Source organism: Ruditapes philippinarum, unplaced genomic scaffold (genome assembly GCF_026571515.1).
Source record: "Ruditapes philippinarum isolate M1 unplaced genomic scaffold, ASM2657151v2 ctg1359_1_1_1_1, whole genome shotgun sequence".
NCBI classification, from domain to species: domain Eukaryota; kingdom Metazoa; phylum Mollusca; class Bivalvia; order Venerida; family Veneridae; genus Ruditapes; species Ruditapes philippinarum.
Genome location: NW_026854958.1, coordinates 257,827 through 276,059, shown reverse-complemented (window position 1 = coordinate 276,059; position 18,233 = coordinate 257,827). Strand labels below are relative to the sequence as shown.

Here is an 18,233-nt window from a genome sequence, read left to right as displayed (position 1 = left end):
ATTGGGAATGTTCAATTTTTTTAAAAAAAGGGTGGGTTGGTCTTGGTATAATTTATGTACTTTTTATATTTTATCTTAAGCATTTTTTATTATCAATAATAAGTCAATCACCATTATAATAATTAATCTTTTGACGTTTTATAACTCGACAGCAAAAAACTGAGCAAAATGTCACTTTAAGGTCGTTTGTGGCGTTTTTTTAAGCTCATAACTGTGTAATTGATTCATTTTGTCAGGTAAAAAGGCATTTGAATGGACCTATCTTAAGCAGCCATTATCATTACAAAATTTACAGATAAAAACCAAAAAGAATACAGATAAGGACAAATGATGTTTTGTCCGTGTAAGTTGTTTATTTTGTACAAGATTTTTCTTTCACTACCTTAACCAGACTTGTCATGGATTCTTTTATCTCAATTTCTCAAAATGTACACTGAAAAAACAAGGATGGTGCAAAAACAACAATAGGATGGTACAAAAACAACAAGAGGATGGTACAAAAACAACAATAGGATGGTACAAAAACAACAATAGGATGGTACAAAAACAACAATAGGACGGTACAAAAACAACAACAAAAATTGTGATGTAGACATTATCATTTATGTGGGTATATAATAGTGTAGCTGACAAAACAATGTTAATTGGTGCAAAAGTGTGCAGTAATAATCAATATAACCGCAAAGATTTGATAAAATGCTTTTTGTGTTGGGGTGATTAAAGATCCTGTATTTTGTAATTTTGTGTGTATTTGTGTTTATTTATACTCGCCACCGTTTGCCCATATGGGCGAGTCTTTTGGGGGATAGTGCAAGATGCAGATACAGAAAGATGCCCCAATTCCAGAGGCTTCTCCTGGTTCTTAAACCTGCCAAGTGTTTAAGCACCCATACACGGGATATTGATTTAAAGACTCATCCGAAAGACTGATTAGTAATTTTAGTTGTAATTAAGGTTGTAAAATACAGTTAAGTGAAGTTTTTATATATGTAATATTATTATTCTTCTACAACAATTTCTGACAACATCCAAGAATATGTTAAAATATGTACAGCAAATGTTTATATACATTTTCATTAAACGTTAAAATTTATGAATTCATTTTTTATTGAAAAAAAAAACTGGCTTAAACTTTATCAGAAATAAATTTCCAATTACCTCCCTTTATTTGCATGAAATTTTAATTTCGGTAAAACCTTTACAAACTAGAACTATCACTAAATGTGATTAATACCCCCACAAGTCTGCCTCGGAAATGAGGATGTTACTAGTAAAAGAATACCTTGTAATAGAATTGAAACATAGAGTTATGGGTGTGGGCAATAAAAGATAATTGTGGTTCATGTATGTTGCATTTCCTTTCAATGTGGTTGGCCATTGATGAAGTTTAATTAAATAACTCTGTAATAAGTCCAGAAAGACAAAGAAAAAGAACAAAGGGCAATAACTCTATAAATACTGAAGATAGAGTTATAGTTCTTGTGCACTGCACTTCCTCTTATTGTGCTTGACCATTGTATGAAGTTGTTTTGAATTCCAACCAGTACATTTTAAGTTATGCTCCGGACAAGGAAAAGTATCAAAGGGCAGTAACTCTGTATTTTGTCAAAATGGAGTTATGGCTCTTGTGCACTGCACTTCCTTTTAATGTCCTTGACAACTGTATGAAGTTGTTTGTTTTGTTTGTTTTGTTTGTTTTGGGTTTTACGTCACTTTGACACAGTATAGGTCATATCGCGACGTTCCAGCTTTACTGGTGGAGGAAGACCTCAGGTGCCCTTCCGTGCATTATTTCAGGCACGAACGGGCACCTGAGTAGAACCACCGACGTTCCGTAAGCTAGCTGGATAGCTTCCTCACATGAAAGAATCCAAAGTCCCTGTCGGGATTCGAACCCATAGCGGTGAGGGGCAAAGTGGTTTGAAGTCAACGACCTTAACCACTCGGCCACGGACGCCCCTGTATGAAGTTGTACTGAATTCCAAACAGTAGTTTTCAAGTTATGCTCTGGACAAGGAAAAGTAACAAAGGGCAATAACTCTGTAATTAGTCAAGATGGAGTTATGGTTCTTGTGCACTGCACTTCCCCTTATTGTGCTTGACCATTGTATGAAGTTGTTTTGAATTCCAACCAGTAGTTTTCAAGTCATGCTCTGGACAAGGAAAAGTAACAAAGGGCAGTAACTCTGTAATTAGTCAAGATGGAGTTATGGTTCTTATGCACTGCACTTCCTCTCAATGTGCTTGACCATTGTATGAAGTTATAATGAATTCCAACAATAAGTCTTCAAGTTATGGTCCGGACAAAAGAAAGCAATGGAAAAGTAACAAAGGGCAATAACCCTGTAATTAGTCAAGATGGAGTAATGGTTCTTGTGCACTGCACTTCCCCTTATTGTGCTTGGCCATTGTATGAAGTTGTTTTGAATTCCAACCAGTAGTTTTCAAGTCATGCTCTGGACAAGGAAAAGAAACAAAGGGCAGTAACTCTGTAATAAGTCAAAATGGAGTTATGGTTCTTGTGCACTGCACTTCCTCTCAATGTGCTGGACCATTGTATGAAGTTATAATGAATTGCAACAATTAGTCTTCAAGTTATGGTCCGGACAAAAGAAAGCAATGGAAGAGTAATAAAGGGCAATAACTCTGTAATTACTTTAGATAGAGTTTTGGTTCTTATGCACTGCACTTCCTCTCAATGTGCTTGACCATTGTATGTAGTTATATTGAATTCCAACCATTAGTCTTCAAGTTATGGTCCGGTCAAAAAAAAGAAGGCAATGGAAAAGCAACAAAGGGCAATAACTTTGTAATTACTTTAGATAGAGTTATGGTTCTTGTGCACTGCACTTCCCCTTATTGTGTTTGACAATTGTATGAAGTTGTTTTGAATTCCAACCAGTAGTTTTCAAGTTATGCCACGGACAAGGAAAAGTAACAAAGGGCAATAACTCTGTAATTAGTCAAGATAGAGTTATGTTTCTTACGCACTGCACTTCCTCTCAATGTGCTTGACCATTGTATGTAGTTATATTGAATTCCAACCATTAGTCTTCGAGTTATGCTCCGGACAAGGAAAATGCAACAGACAAAAAAAAAAAGCAATGGAAAAGCAACAAAGGGCAATAACTCTGTAATTACTTTAGATAGAGTTATGGTTCTTGTGCACTGCACTTCCCCTTATTGTGTTTGACAATTGTATGAAGTTGTTTTGAATTCCAACCAGAAGTTTTCAAGTTATGCCCCGGACAAGGAAAAGTAACAAAGGGCAATAACTCTGTAATTAGTCAAGATAGAGTTATGGTTCTTGTGCACTGCACTTCCTCTCAATGTGCTTGACCATTGTATGTAGTTATATTGAATTCCAACCATTAGTTTTCAAGTTATGCTCCGGACAAGGATAATGCAACGGACGTCTGGACCGACCGCCCGACCGACCACCGGGTGACTCCTATATACCCCCCCAAACTTCGTTTTTGGGGGTATAATAATGCTTTTTGAAACCTACAATATTGATAAATCTTCATTTGAGCATCAGATTTATCATATAAAACCATAAACATAATTTGTGTTCCAGGATCTTTAAAGTTCGTAATGAACCAACCTTTTCTCGTTTTTCAAGCATATGTACCACATCATCAAACAGTTCCCTCCTGTCCCGGTCATTAACGGCTTGCCATTCATCATAGTCTGAGAACAAACTGTCAGCTTTCCTGAAATACAGAAATATGTTACTTCACTGGTGCAGTTGCCTTTTTTAAAGGAACTCCACTGAGGTTCAAAAGCTTAAGAACATAAAAATTGAATTTTTACATAGATCAGCCAAGGCACTTTAAACAGACACAAATGAAAAAGAAAATTAAGAAATAAACTCAGAAATAAATTGAAAAATCACATTTTTGTGTTATTTATAGCCCATCTTGAGTGAAAAGAGTTTGCACATTTTTCAATTTCGGGTAATTTGACACAATTGGAATACATTAAGCTGAAAAACGGAATGAGCAGATGATCTGAAATTTTGCACACAAGTTATAAGACTAGACCTGCATCAAATACAAAATTAATTTCTAAAAATTATTTTCATGGAACATTAATTTCAAAATAATTATTTCCAGTCCCATCATGTCCAAAAATCCTGAGAGGAGTGCCTTTAAATGAAACATATAGCAATAAATGATGGATGGTCCTCAAACCTCAAACTAGATTTCTGTCAATATACTACAATGCAAAATATGAAAGAAAAACATAAAAATCTATTTTTAGCATCGCTGACCTTGACTGTGACAGCTAAGGCCAAATTTAGAGTACTACCAATGATATGTCTTACCAAATATAAAAGACATTGGTAAAGAAGTAAAGGCTGTACGAACAAAAGTGTAAACATCTATTTTTAGAATAAGCGTCCTTGACCTATGTGACCCTTAACTCCACTTAAAGTAAGAGGACCATCCAACATATCTATCTACCACATAAGGAGAGATATTGGTTGAAATAAATGAAGTTGCTAGGAGCAACTGTAGGAAAGCATTACAGCAAACAGAATAAAACTTTGGAAGGACCAAGCAGCTACTATAAAAATTATGGGAGCATTAATCTAAATATCAGCAGATTCTGGCCCCCGTGTTCACATAGATTTAAGGATCAGGATCAAGATCAGGATCAAATTTAAAAACTCAAATATTCTTCTTTATTAATCCTCAAAGATTCAATATTATTTTGATAAAACTGGACTTGAAATAGCATGTTCATAAATTTTTAGAATAGATTTATTGTTATTTTTACAAGAGACGGGCATTTTACAGTTAATCCATATTTTGATCTTGATCCTAAAATTGATCCTCATTTTGATCTATTCATTTTTTTATTTGTTTTGATATTTGTTGATTTTATCCAAAAATAGGTAGGTTTCTTTGTAAATAAGCAATTATTATCATTCCGAATAATATTATGCACCATTTAATTCTAGCATAATACGATCAGTTTTAGTTTTTATAAAACAATGAAAATAAAATCAGGATCATTTGAGCCTGATCCTGATCTTTTCTTTGTGAACACGGGGCCTGTATTCTGTTAACACTCACCAATATTTAACACTAGAGGTCATCTTGTCATGATGTAACAAGAACTGTTCAAGATCTTCCTTTGCCTGCTTGGCTCTAAGTCTGGCCTCTTCCTGTATTAAACAATATTATTATATGTATGCAACAAAATAATTTAGTTGAAGCTTCTTCTTCACATTTCTATGATACAAGTTTTTTTATTCAAAAACAAATCATGTAATAAAGTGATTACAGAAATAAATCATACATGAAACAAAGTGCTAGATACAAAATTTGATACAAAGAAATTGCTTAACAGGTAAATTGCTAATTACATGTAACTATCCATTTCAAAAAGTTAATCAACCTCCATTGTCAAATAGATAGCTACTTATTTATTAATTGTTTCCAGAGTAGTTTTTACATTGAATTAAAAAAAACCCTCAAAAAACATATAGCATATATATACTAAGCACAGACTTATAAAACAGAGGGATATGAAGTTCTAAAATTAGAGTATTTTCTTCTCCAGACCAACAATCCTTTTTGCGAGGTATATTGGTCCATGAAGTTGGTCGATTTCTGCCATCTTGTTTGAAATAAATAACATCCTCTCTCTCCATTTAAATATAGCTCTGTGCTCATAGTATCAATTTTCTGACTTTTTTTTACCACATTGCTCGTAATAACTCACCTTTTCTTCCTTCACTCGCTGCGTCTTGTACTCATTAAATGCTTGTTTTCTCTCATTTAGATGTTTCAATGCCCCGTAGCGTGGATCATTTACTATCAACTTCATGGCGTTCTCCCAGGTTGCGTTAGAAGGCACTTTCTGAATGACAAAAATAAACCAACTTCAATTCTATGTCATGATGGTAGAAACATTTATAATACATGTACAAGTATTTTTTAAACTGTACTTGAAAATTTTTTTTGAAGGCCCATTATGCCTCAGAAATTATTTTCTGTTTATTCTTCACAAGCTTTTTAATTTTGATGACCAGTTATATTTTCCAAAATGTTACTCATTGGCCAAATACTTGAGGCATCTTTTTCACCTGCTGCTTTTTGGCAATAATTACAGTTACAGTGAATAAGTATTTTGTATGGAAGTCAAAATACTACTTTGTTTACATTCCACTACTTTTATGACAAATAATTCCTCATTTTCATTACTTACTGTCTTCAAGTGTAATGCATCTAACATGCTCTCAAATCATTATTTGGGCCGCGTCATGACAAAACCAACATAGTGCGTTTGCGACCAGCATGGAACCAGACCAGCCTGTGCATCCATGCTGGTCGCAAACCCATTATGTTGGTTTTGTCATGACTTGGCTTATTTAATGTTATTAAACCAATGTACACTCTTTCTACATAAGGGGAAAAAACACACTTATTTCTAAGGTATAATGTGCCTTAAAAACAATTTAAACAAGTACAGAATCTATTATGAATCAATATAAATCAGAAACACTCAAAAGAAAAAAGTCCATCAGCATAAAACCTGCACACATAGTTATTATCTTTATGTTAATGGAGGCTGTCTTGACATGATGTAACTAACAGTATTTATCACACACCCGTGCCAATTTTGTGACTCCGTCAAAACGCATATTTTTTGACATGACATCATTAGCGTTATACAAACATAGTGTAAAGACGCGGTAAATGTTAGCGTTATACTATAGGCGCATCAAAGAAAGATGACTCTTTTTTTCACTTTAAACGGTTTTTATTTTGGGTATGTGATAAATAAAATATTAAATTCATGTAAGTTCATTACTAAATTTATTGAACTCAATGAATAAAATAATATTATGCTCGCCAGAGGCTCGCATGATATAATTATATTCAACTCGTGCAATAAATACAGTATTGAACTTACACTCATTCAATATCCTCTATTTATTTAATTTTCCTGATCATAATAATTACTCAATTAATGACCTGGTAAAAGAACCCTTTCCAAATATAGATAACTTTATATGCAATGAAAAAATTATAAATGAACAATTTTTTGACAATGAATAAAAGTTTTTTATTCGATGTCAAATAATCAAATAAATCATTTATATATTTTTTTTTTGTTGTTGTTGGGTTTAAGGTCACCCCAACACAGTATAGGTCATATGGTGACATCCAGCTTTACTGGTGGAGGAAGACTTTATGTGTGCATTATTTCAGGCATGAACGTGCAGGCACATAAGTAGAAATACTGACGATCCTTAAACTAGCTGGATAGCTAATCCAAAGTCACTGCTGAGTTACGAAACCTGCAGCGGTGAAGTAGTTAGTGGTTTGAAGTCAACAACATTAAACACTCGGCCACGGATGTCCATGAATCTATTTATAAGAACTAAATTAAATTCTCATGTCATTATAAACTGCTAAATGACCATCTCAATCTTGAATAACTGGCATAACCGTACCTTTTCTTTCAACAATGATTTGAAGGCATCCATTGCTTCCTTCTTGTTACGGAACTTCAGGTTGACCGGCGGTTTCTTCTGTACTGGTTTTTCCTCCTCAGACTCTTCACTACTGTAGATAAAATATATATTTATTTTAGACCTTTTACACTGCAAAAGAATTTAAAGTTAGATTTGCAAAGAAACATTGCAATCCACCCAACTGTTAAAGTCACACATATTCCCTTTTTTATAACAGATGTATACAATGAAAACTGAATGTTAAAAGAGTTCTTGTAGAAAAGTAATTCTAGTACTGTACTTGAATAAAAGTTTTATGCTAGTGTTTTTTTGTTTTGTTTTTTTTGGTTTTTTTTTTGCATTCAGAGCCCAGCCTATACAAACAGTATTCACTTCACTGACAGCAAAAACTCACTTTAAACTAGCTCTTATCCTACATGAACATCTTCACCGGGATACCGGGATAGAGTCTGGTAAGCCTCGGCCTGCACTGGAGTGCAGTGTGACCAGGTTGGTATATAAACTTTGTATATTATGATATTGAAAATCCCCTTTACTTTTAAAGAACTGTTACAAAATTCAAAGCAAGGTTTAAAACATTACAAAAATAGAGTAGGTTAAATGAGCCGCATCACAACAAAACCAACATAATGCGTTTGCGACCAGCAAGGATCCGCTCAGTCTGATCAGGATCCATGCTGTTCGCTTACCAACTCTATAACAAGTAGAGAAACTGATAGTGAACAGCATAGATCCTGATCAGACTGCGCGGATGCGCAGGCTGGTTTGATCCATTGCAAATGAACTATGTTGGTTTTGTTGTGACACGACTCAAATGTATCATACCTGCTATCTGAAGATTCCTTCTCCACAGGTTTGGGTTGTGTGACAGCTTTTGGCGGAGGTGGTAGCTCAATAGAGGCTAGGGTGGCCTGCATGGCTTGTTCTATTGTAGACAGAGGTTTGGCAGGTTTAGGGGCCTCCGTACTGGCTGGAGCGTCACTGGCTGCTGATTCCCCTCTGTAAAATAATAATATATTGTTTTTATATTGTTTATATAAAAGGGAGATCCTGCAGTGTTATTATATTATTTATATGAAAGGGAAATCATACATTGTTTTTATATTGTTTATATGAAACAGAGATTATACAGTGTTTTAATATTGTTTATATGAATGAGAAATCATACATTGTTTTTGAAAGGGAGATAATACATTGTTTATATGAAAGGAAGATATAACATTGTTTATAAACTATGAACGGGAGGGGGGTCATAGATTGTTTATATGAAAGGGAAATCATACATTGTTTTTTATATTGTTTATATGAAAGGGAGTTCATACATCTCTTTCAAAATGTTGATCAAATAATGGACATGAACTTAGTCAAAAGGACTTCATGATTTCCTGACTTGAATATGGTAACAAGTTTGAATATTAAGATAAAGTACTAACCTCTCTTGTTCCCTTTGCTTTGCGATGCTTGCTGGAAAAAAAAAGAGAAATGCTTAATTCAAAGACAAATTCTAAGATAAAGAATGTATAGCAAGCAACTTTCCATAACTGATTCTTTACATTTTAAAATAAAGGGTACCCGCTGTGGCTCGCCAATAGCGCCAAATGCAACAAAATATTATTTCTGGCAGATAAATGGACAAGAAAGTATGTCACTGTCCCCTTGGGCAAGGCAAAATTTTCATCCATTGGCAAATTTCACTGGCGCCAACGTTAGATTACAGAATCCTACAAGTTTTCTCAAGTTCGTAAATATGGCAATTTGAGCAAAGGACGTGTTATTGCTAAACAATCAGAACATTAAGGATACTGCCACGTACGAGTTCCACATTCGTGAAATGATTTGTGAATTTTTACCCTAAAACTCCTATTAAACGTTGGTCTAACATTTTATTACAAGAGCCCGGTTTGACCCGGGTGATGCTTCCCGAATAGGTTTTGGACAAAGAAAAGTACACTTCTTGTAGTTTTAGAGTTATGTCCCTTGAAGAAGTTCAAAGTGCAATTATTCCAAATTAGGCAAGGCAGAGTTACTGTGCTTTGCACTGCACTTCTAATCAATGCGATCTATCAACCTACAAAGTTTCTAGTTGATACCTCTTATGGTTTCCGAGTTATGATCCGGACAAAGTTCAAAATGTAAAAATTAACAAAGTGCAATAAATACAAAATTTGGCAAGGCAGAGTTCAAGTTCTTAAGCACTGCACATCTACCCATTGAGATCTATCTACCTAAAAAGTTTCATGTTGATATCTCTTACAATTTTAGAGTTATGTCCTCGACAAGATTTTTTTTAAAAGGGGAGATAATTCAAAAACCGGGTAGAATAGAGTTATGGTTCTTTGACACTGCACTCCCCCTCAATGAGATCTAACTACCTACACTGTTTGATGTTGATATCTCTTATAGTTTTAGAGTTATGTTCCGGACAAAGTTCAAAGTGTTAAAATTAACAAAGGGCAATAACTCCAAAATTAGGCAAAAAAGAGTTATGATTCTTATGCACTGCACATCTACCCATTGAGATCTATTTACCTACAAAGTTTTATGTTGATATCTCTTATAGTTTGAGAGTTATGTCCAGGACAAGATTTTTCTAAGAGGGGGGATAATTCAAACAAGAGCCCGGTTTGAGCCGGGTGATGCTCCCCGAAAAGGTTTTGGACACAGGAAAGTACACCTCTTGTAGCTGTGGAAAAAGTTCAAAGTGCAAAAATTCAAAATTAGGCAAGGAAGAGTTACTGTTCTTTGCACTGCACTTCTAATCAAAGTCATCTATCAACCTACAAAGTTTCTTGTTGATATCTCTTATGGTTTCTGAGTTTTGTCCCGGACAACTTCAAAAAGTAAAAATAAACAAAGGGCAATAACTCCAGAATTAGGCAATGCAGAGTTATGATTCTTGTGCACTGCACATCTACCCATTGAGATATATCTACCTACAAAGTTTCATGTTGATATCTCTTATAAATTTACAGCTATGTCCTGGACAATATTTTTCTAAAAGGGGATTCAAAAATGAGGCTAAAAAGAGTTATGGTTCTTTTGCACTGCACTTCTACTCAATGAGATCTACCTACCTACAATGTTTCATGTTGATATCTCTTATAGTTTTAGAGTTATGTTCCTGACAAAGTTCAAAGTGTTAAAATTAACAAAGGGCAATAACTCCAAAATTAGGACAAAAAGCGTTATTGTTCTTATGCACTGCACATCTACCCATTGAGATCTATTCACCTACAAAGTTTCATGTTGATATCTCTTATAGTTTTAGAGTTATGTCCCAGACAAGATTTTTTCTATCAAGGGTGATAATTCAACAAGAACTGTCGGTAGACAGTAACGCTCGACTATTCGAAAAATTTGTCACAAGGGTGTTTCATTGAGTATAATAATGCTTACCTATATGAATACATAAAATTGTCCGAAAAGGTACAAACTCTTCAAGTTTCAATACATTCCCTTCAGTAGTTATGGAGATACAAGCTTACATGCAAAAACTTAACCAAGAATTCATGAGTCGAAAAAGGGGCATAATTATGCAAAGAAGGAAATCAGAGTTATGGGACTTGTACCAATCATCTTAGATAATCACAGAGACCAAGTGTGTGAAGTTTCAATCCATTCCCTTCAGTAGTTATGGAGATACCAGCTTACATGCAAAAACTTAACCAAGAATTTCTAAGTCGAAAAAGGGGCATAATTATGTAAAAAAGCAAATCAGAGTTATGGGACTGGTGCCAATCATCTTAGATAATCACAGAGAACAAGTGTGTGAAGTTTCAACCCATTCCCTTCAGTAGTTATGGAGATACCAGCTTACATGCAAAAACTTAACCAAGAATTTCTAAGTCGAAAAAGGGGCATAATAATGTAAAAAAGCAAATCAGAGTTATGGGACTCGTGCCAATTATCTTAGATAATCACAGAGAACAAGTGTGTGAAGTTTCAATCCATTCCCTTCAGTAGTTATGGAGATACCAGCTTACATACAAAAACTTAACCAAGAATTTGTAAGTCAAAAAAGGGGCATAATAATGTAAACAAGAGGGCCATGATGGCCCTGAGGTCGCTCACATGTATATCGGCCCCCAGAGCGGGGACAGTTTAAACCCCAGGGATTTTATTTGAACAAACTTGGAAGACACCCATTAGAAGATGTTTCATGATGTTAAGTTTTTACTACACACATATAAAGAAAAATAATGACCTTCCCCCTTTCTCTCTCCTCTCCTTCCCCCCCGGCAGGGCCAATTTTAACCCAAGGGCTTTTATTTGAACAAACTTGGTAGACACCCATAAGAAGATATTTCATGCTAAACATCTAAGCTCTAGCTCATTTGGGTTTTTTAAAAGAAGATTTTTTAAGTTTTTACTATAATATAGTTAAAAAGAATGACACCCCTTGGGCGGGGCCAGTTTTGACCCTGGGCTTTTATTTGAACAAACTTTGTAGACACTTACTAGAAGATGTTTCATGCTAAATATCTTAGCTCTAGCTCTTTGGGTTCTTTCAAAGAAGATTTTTAAGTTTTTGCTATACACATAAAAGGAAAATCAATGACCCCCCGGGCGGGGCCAATTTTGACCCCAGGGCTTTTATTTGAACAAACTTTGTAGACACTCACTAGAAGATAATTCATGCTTAATATCTAAACTCTAGCTATTTTGGTTTTTTCAAAGAAGATTTTTAAGTTTTTGCAATACATATATAAGGAAAATCAATGACCCCCGGGGCGGGGCCAATTTTGACCCCAGGGCTTTTATTTGAACAAACTTGGTAGACACCCATTAGAACATGTTTCATGCTAAATATCTTAGCTCTAGCTCTTTGGGTTTTTTAAAAGAAGATTTTTTAAGTGTTTACTATATGCATATAGGGAAAATCAATGACCCCCGGGGCGGGGCCAATTTTGACCCCAGCGTTTTTATTTGAACAAACTTGGTAGACATCCATTAGAACATGTTTCATGCTAAATATCTTAGCTCTAGCTCTTTGAGTTCTTTAAAAGAAGATTTTTTAAGTTTTTACTATATGCATATAGGGAAAATGTATGACCCCCGGGGAGGGGCCAATTTTGACCCCAGGGCTTTTATTTGAACAAACTTGGTAAACACTTATTAGAAGATGTTTCATGCTAAAAATCTTAGCTCTAGCTCTTTGGGTTTTTTAAAAGAAGATTTTTTAAGTTTTTACTATATGCATATAGGGAATATCAATGACCCCCTGCGGGCAGGGCCAATTTTGACCCCAGGGCTTTTATTTGAACAAACTTGGTAGACACTCACTAGAAGATGTTTCATGCCAAATATCTAAGCTCTAGCTCTTTGGGTTTTTTAAAAGAAGATATTTAAAGTTTTTTCTTTCGGTTGCCATGGCAACCAGAGTTCTGCATGGAATTAAATTCTTTGAACAATTTTTAAAGGAGACCACCAAAGGAACATTCCTGTGAAGTTTGGATGAAATTGGCTTAGTGGTTTATGAGGAGATGTCATTTAAAGTAAAAGTTTACGGACGGACGGACGGACGGACGGACGCTGGACGAAAAGCGATCACAAAAGCTCACCCTGTCACTTTGTGACAGGTGAGCTAAAAAGTAGACACCAACAAAAAGATGTTTCCTGCTTAAAATCTAACCTCTAGCTCATTGGGTTTTTTAAAAGAAGATTTTTTAAGTTTTTACTATACACATATAGTTAAAAACAATGACACCTCTGGGGCGGGCTAGTTTTAACCCTAGGGCTTTTATTTGAACAAACTTTGTAGACACTTACAAGAAGATGTTTCATTCTAAATATCTGAACTCTAGCTATTTGGGTTTTTTCAAAGAAGATTTTTAAGTTTTTGCCATACACATATAAGGAAAATCAATGACCCCCGGGGCGGGGCCAATTTTGACCCCAGGGCTTTTATTTGAACAAACTTTGTAGACACCCATTAGAGCATGTTTCATGCTAAATATCTTAGTTCTAGCTCTTTGGGTTCTTTAAAAGAAGATTTTTTAAGTTTTTACCACATGTATATGCATATAGAGAAAATCAATGACCCCCTGGGGCGAGGCCAATTTTGACCCCAGGGCTTTTATTTGAACAAACTTGGTAGACACTCTCTAGAAGATGTTTCATGCTTAATATCTAAACTCTAGCTATTTGGGTTTTTTCAAAGAAGATTTTTTAAGTTTTTGCTATACACATATAAGGAAAATCAATGACCCCCGGGGTGGGGCCAATTTTGACCCCAGAGCTTTTATTTGAACAAACTTTGTAGACACCAATTAGAACATGTATCATGCTAAATATCTTAGCTCTAGCTCTTTGGGTTCTTTAAAAGAAGATTTTTTAAGATTTTACTATATGCATATAGGGGAAATCAATGACCCCCTGGGGCGGGGCCAATTTTGACCCCAGGGCTTTTATTTGAACAAACTTGGTAGACACTCTCTAGAAGATGTTTCATGCTTAATATCTAAACTCTAGCTATTTGGGTTTTTTCAAAGAAGATTTTTTAAATTTTTGCTATACACATATAAGGAAAATCAATGACCCCCGGGGTGGGGCCAATTTTGACCCCAGAGCTTTTATTTGAACAAACTTTGTAGACACCCATTAGAACATGTATCATGCTAAATATCTTAGCTCTAGCTCTTTGGGTTCTTTAAAAGAAGATTTTTAAGATTTTACTATATGCATATAGGGGAAATCAATGACCCCCTGGGGGCAGGGCCAATTTTGACCCCAGGGCTTTTATTTGAACAAACTTTGTAGACACTCACTAGAAGATGTTTCATGCTTAATATCTAAACTCTAGCTATATGGGTTTTTACAAAGAAGATTTTTTTAAGTTTTTGCTATACACATATAAGGAAAATCAATGACCCCCGGGGCGGGGCCAATTTTGACCCCAGGGCTTTTATTTGAACAAACTTTATAGACACCAATTAGAAGATGTATCATGCTAAATATCTTAGCTCTATGGGTTCTTTAAAAGAAGATTTTTTAAGTTTTTACTATATGCATATAGGGAAAATCAATGACCCCCTGGGGCGGGGCCAATTTTGACCCCAGGGCTTTTATTTGAACAAACTTGGTAGACACTCACTAGAGGATGTTCCATGCCAAATATCTAAGCTCTAGCTCTTTCGGTTTTTTAAAAGAAGATATTTAAAGTTTTTTCTTTTGGTTGCCATGGCAACCAGAGTTCTGCATGGAATTAAATTCTTTGAACAATTTTTAAAGGTGACCACCAAAGGAACATTCCTGTGAAGTTTGGATGAAATTGGCTTAGTGGTTTATGAGGAGATGTCATTTAAAGTAAAAGTTTATGGACGGACAGACGACGGACGGACGCCGGACGGATGGACGCCGGACGAAAAGCGATCACAAAAGCTCACCCTGTCACTTTGTGACAGGTGAGCTAAAAAGCAAATCAGAGTTATGGGACTTGTGCCAATCATCTTAGATAATCACAGAGAACAAGTGTGTGAAGTTTCAATCCATTCCCTTCAGTAGTTATGGAGATACCAGCTTACATACAAAAACTTAACCACAGGGACGCCGACGCCGACAAATGGGTGACTGCATTAGCTTGATTATTCTGTGAAGAGTCGAGCTAAAAACCGGGCAAAATAGAGTTATGGTTCTTTGACACTGCACCCCCCTCAATGCACTCTACCACTGTATAAAGTTTAAACAAATTATCTCCAAGGGTTTTCAAGTTTTACTCCGGACAAGACAACGGACGGACAGACGGACAAGGCGCCAACTATATGCTCCCCCGAAATTTTTCTGGGAGCATAAAAACAGGACAAAATAGAGTTATGGTTCTTTGACACTGCACTCCCCCTCAATGCCCTCTACCACTGTATGAAGTTTAAACAAATTATCTCCAAGGGTTTTCAAGTTATGCTCCGGACAAGAAAACGGACGGACAGACGGACGGATTCCTACTGAGTTGACATTATGGGGTTTTTTCTTTGATCTCCTTTGATCTCTAAAACCCCATAAGCAACGTATTTGCACCCCATAAGCAACCTTTTTCCTCACAAGTACCGTCTATACGGATTGAACATGGATATTCACCCCACATCGTCATTTCAGTGAGAGCGGACAGACGGCCGGACGGATGGACGGACAAGGTGACGACTATAAGCTCTCCCTTCGGGGAGCATAAAAACTCAATTTCTCCTAAATCCAAAAAAATCATTGTAAATATGTTTGGTGTTAAACAAGTTTTCATAATTACGTTTAAAAGTGTTAAAGTTTAAAGTTTATATGATACATTTTTGTGTTTACTATAAAATAAAATGGATTCTGAAGGATTTGTATAAAATCATGGATTTACTCACAAGTTCAGCACTGGTGAGTAGATTTTCTCCTTATCAAAAAACCTGGGGGAGGGGAAAGGGCATTTAAAAGGAATTTTACAGTATCTGGAAATATTACCTTATTTTTGAAAAAAAGTGAAATAATTTAACTCTTTCAGAACTAACACCTCAAACATTTCTAAACAGTCTAGCCTGGAAGTTTAAATTTCTCAGGATTTTCATTGGTTAGTGTTCATTCTGAGCTAATTTTTGACCAATCAAAATACCCGAGATACATAGTGTCCCTTTAATGATAGGGTATGGCTTATTAACTACATGAAACCAACCTTCTAATTCCTCCAGTTCTTTAGGTTTGGTCCACCTGGATTCCTTGGTGACAGAGTTATGATAGTAAACCTTCCCTGTATCTGATTTATATTCTTTCCATGGACATCTTGCTAGCAACATCTACATGAAAATATGTAAATAAAGTTCTCACAGTCATCACAGAAATTGAAATATAATCTCTAGATGCAAGTTGTGAAGTTTATTAATCTTTACTCTACTGAAAATGAACAGGTGAATATTGTTACATAATTTTTGAAGACAATATCCTAAATTTATCCCATTAAAATCAATGCAATTTGATAATACTCAAAATTTGTCCAATGAAAACTGATGTTATAAACATGCAGTGTGACAATATATCAAATTTGTCCAATGAAAATCAATGTAATAAACAGGTAGTTTGACACGGCAATGGGAACTACCTCGGCTATTATCTATATTAATAACCTCGGAAACAATACGGATTGAAAGTAGTTCTACCACGTGGTTTCAGATGTAAACAGAAACAGAGATAATGTAAAATGAATGTACATATCACTGACATCCAAAAGAAAATTAGGTCTGTTTCGGTACAATTATGATAGAAAATATGTCCGACAACCATTTTTAATTTAAATATGCCCACTGATATACAATTCTAAACAAATGCAATTTACAATTATAATTTACAATTTATATTTATAAACATACAAATAACATATTGCTTGCTTTTGTATCTATGAATTCACTTATTTTAGGTGGGCATTTACTTCATATATTAGAAATAAACTTTTCAACAACTTCCAGCATTAAATCACTAATTGTTTACATGTCTAGTTTCTTAGCGTATGTTAGACCCAAAAACTGTATCTGTTCTGTGTATTCCTACTATTGTGTTCGAGGTATTTATCTGAAGACTGACGGAAAGGGCCAAAAAGTTACGATTGTTGACACGGCTCCAAATTTATCCAATGAAAATTGATGTTATAAACATGCAGTTTGACACCTACTCCAAATCTGTCCAATGAAAATCAATGTTATAAACAGGAAGTGACATATAACTTCAATTTGACCAATGAAAATGCATGTTATAAATATGCAGTGAGACAATTCTTCAAATTTGACCAATGAAAATGCATGTTATAAATATGCAGTGAGACAATTCTTCAAATTTGACCAATGAAAATGCATATTCCAAACAGGCAGTGTCACAATTCTTCAAACTTGACCAATGAAAATTGATGTAACTATGCTTACCTCTGTCTCAGTCTGTAAGTCTTTTGGCTTCTCCCAGCTCGACTGCTTGGTTACATTGTTATAGTAATAAGTTCTTCCATCTGGGGCTTTATGTTCAGTCCACGGTGATTTCTAGCATGAAAAAGTTTTAATTAACAATAACAATCCTTTTAAAATATTTGGTGTGATGTTGGTTGTTTACCCCCCAATCACGTCAGAAAGCCACATTTAATTTACGAGAACACAGTTCAGCCACCGCCTCATTCCTGGACAGGCTGTTAAGCAGTTCACCAGTAACAGTTGCATTGACTTTCACAAGGAACTGATAACTTCTGAACATGCCAGAGCAGAGGTACAGTGCGAGAGATCGTAGAAAAGATTTCATGATCAATCACAATGAAAATGACCTATGCCATTCGGGAGTCGAACCTGGGTCACCTGATTCACAGCCCAACACTCTACCTATTTAGCTAACAAGACAGCAATTTTAAAATATTTCCAAAATATCCAAGATAAATTCTAATATGAACATTAATATCCACAAAAGAATGTTACTAACACAATCCTGGAAGTGTAACAGAAAAATATGAACATGAAATAGACATAATACTGTTTATGATTAAGCTTTTTTTCCCTTTCTTTGCATTGAAAATTTAAATAACATTTCGAAAATGTTTTATGTTACATTTAGTAGTGTCAGGTATTTCATAAACATTTGAATTTGTGGACTGTTCAAAGCACAAGAAGCAAAGTTTAGTAAATGTTCCTTTAACATGATCAAATGTAGGCAAACAAGTAATTGTACAATAATTCACTTTCACTATATCTAATTATCTTAACCTGGTTGACCGTAAACATGTCTAAAATTTTCTTGGCGATGA

The 18,233-nt window shown here is 35.1% G+C and overlaps 1 protein-coding gene across 1 annotated transcript in view; it reads right to left on the bottom strand.

Moving 5' to 3' along the window:
• LOC132741616 (pre-mRNA-processing factor 40 homolog B-like) overlaps positions 1–18,233 on the bottom strand; it is a 48,099-nt gene that overhangs the window by 16,912 nt on the left and 12,954 nt on the right. The window contains exons 6-13 of the mRNA XM_060729828.1: positions 17,374–17,484; positions 16,137–16,257; positions 8,926–8,956; positions 8,318–8,491; positions 7,472–7,583; positions 5,734–5,871; positions 5,082–5,173; positions 3,605–3,713 (exon numbers count right to left, since the gene is read on the bottom strand). Of these exons, the coding sequence (XP_060585811.1) occupies positions 3,605–3,713; positions 5,082–5,173; positions 5,734–5,871; positions 7,472–7,583; positions 8,318–8,491; positions 8,926–8,956; positions 16,137–16,257; positions 17,374–17,484 (888 nt within the window). The remainder of the gene's footprint in view (positions 1–3,604; positions 3,714–5,081; positions 5,174–5,733; positions 5,872–7,471; positions 7,584–8,317; positions 8,492–8,925; positions 8,957–16,136; positions 16,258–17,373; positions 17,485–18,233) is intronic.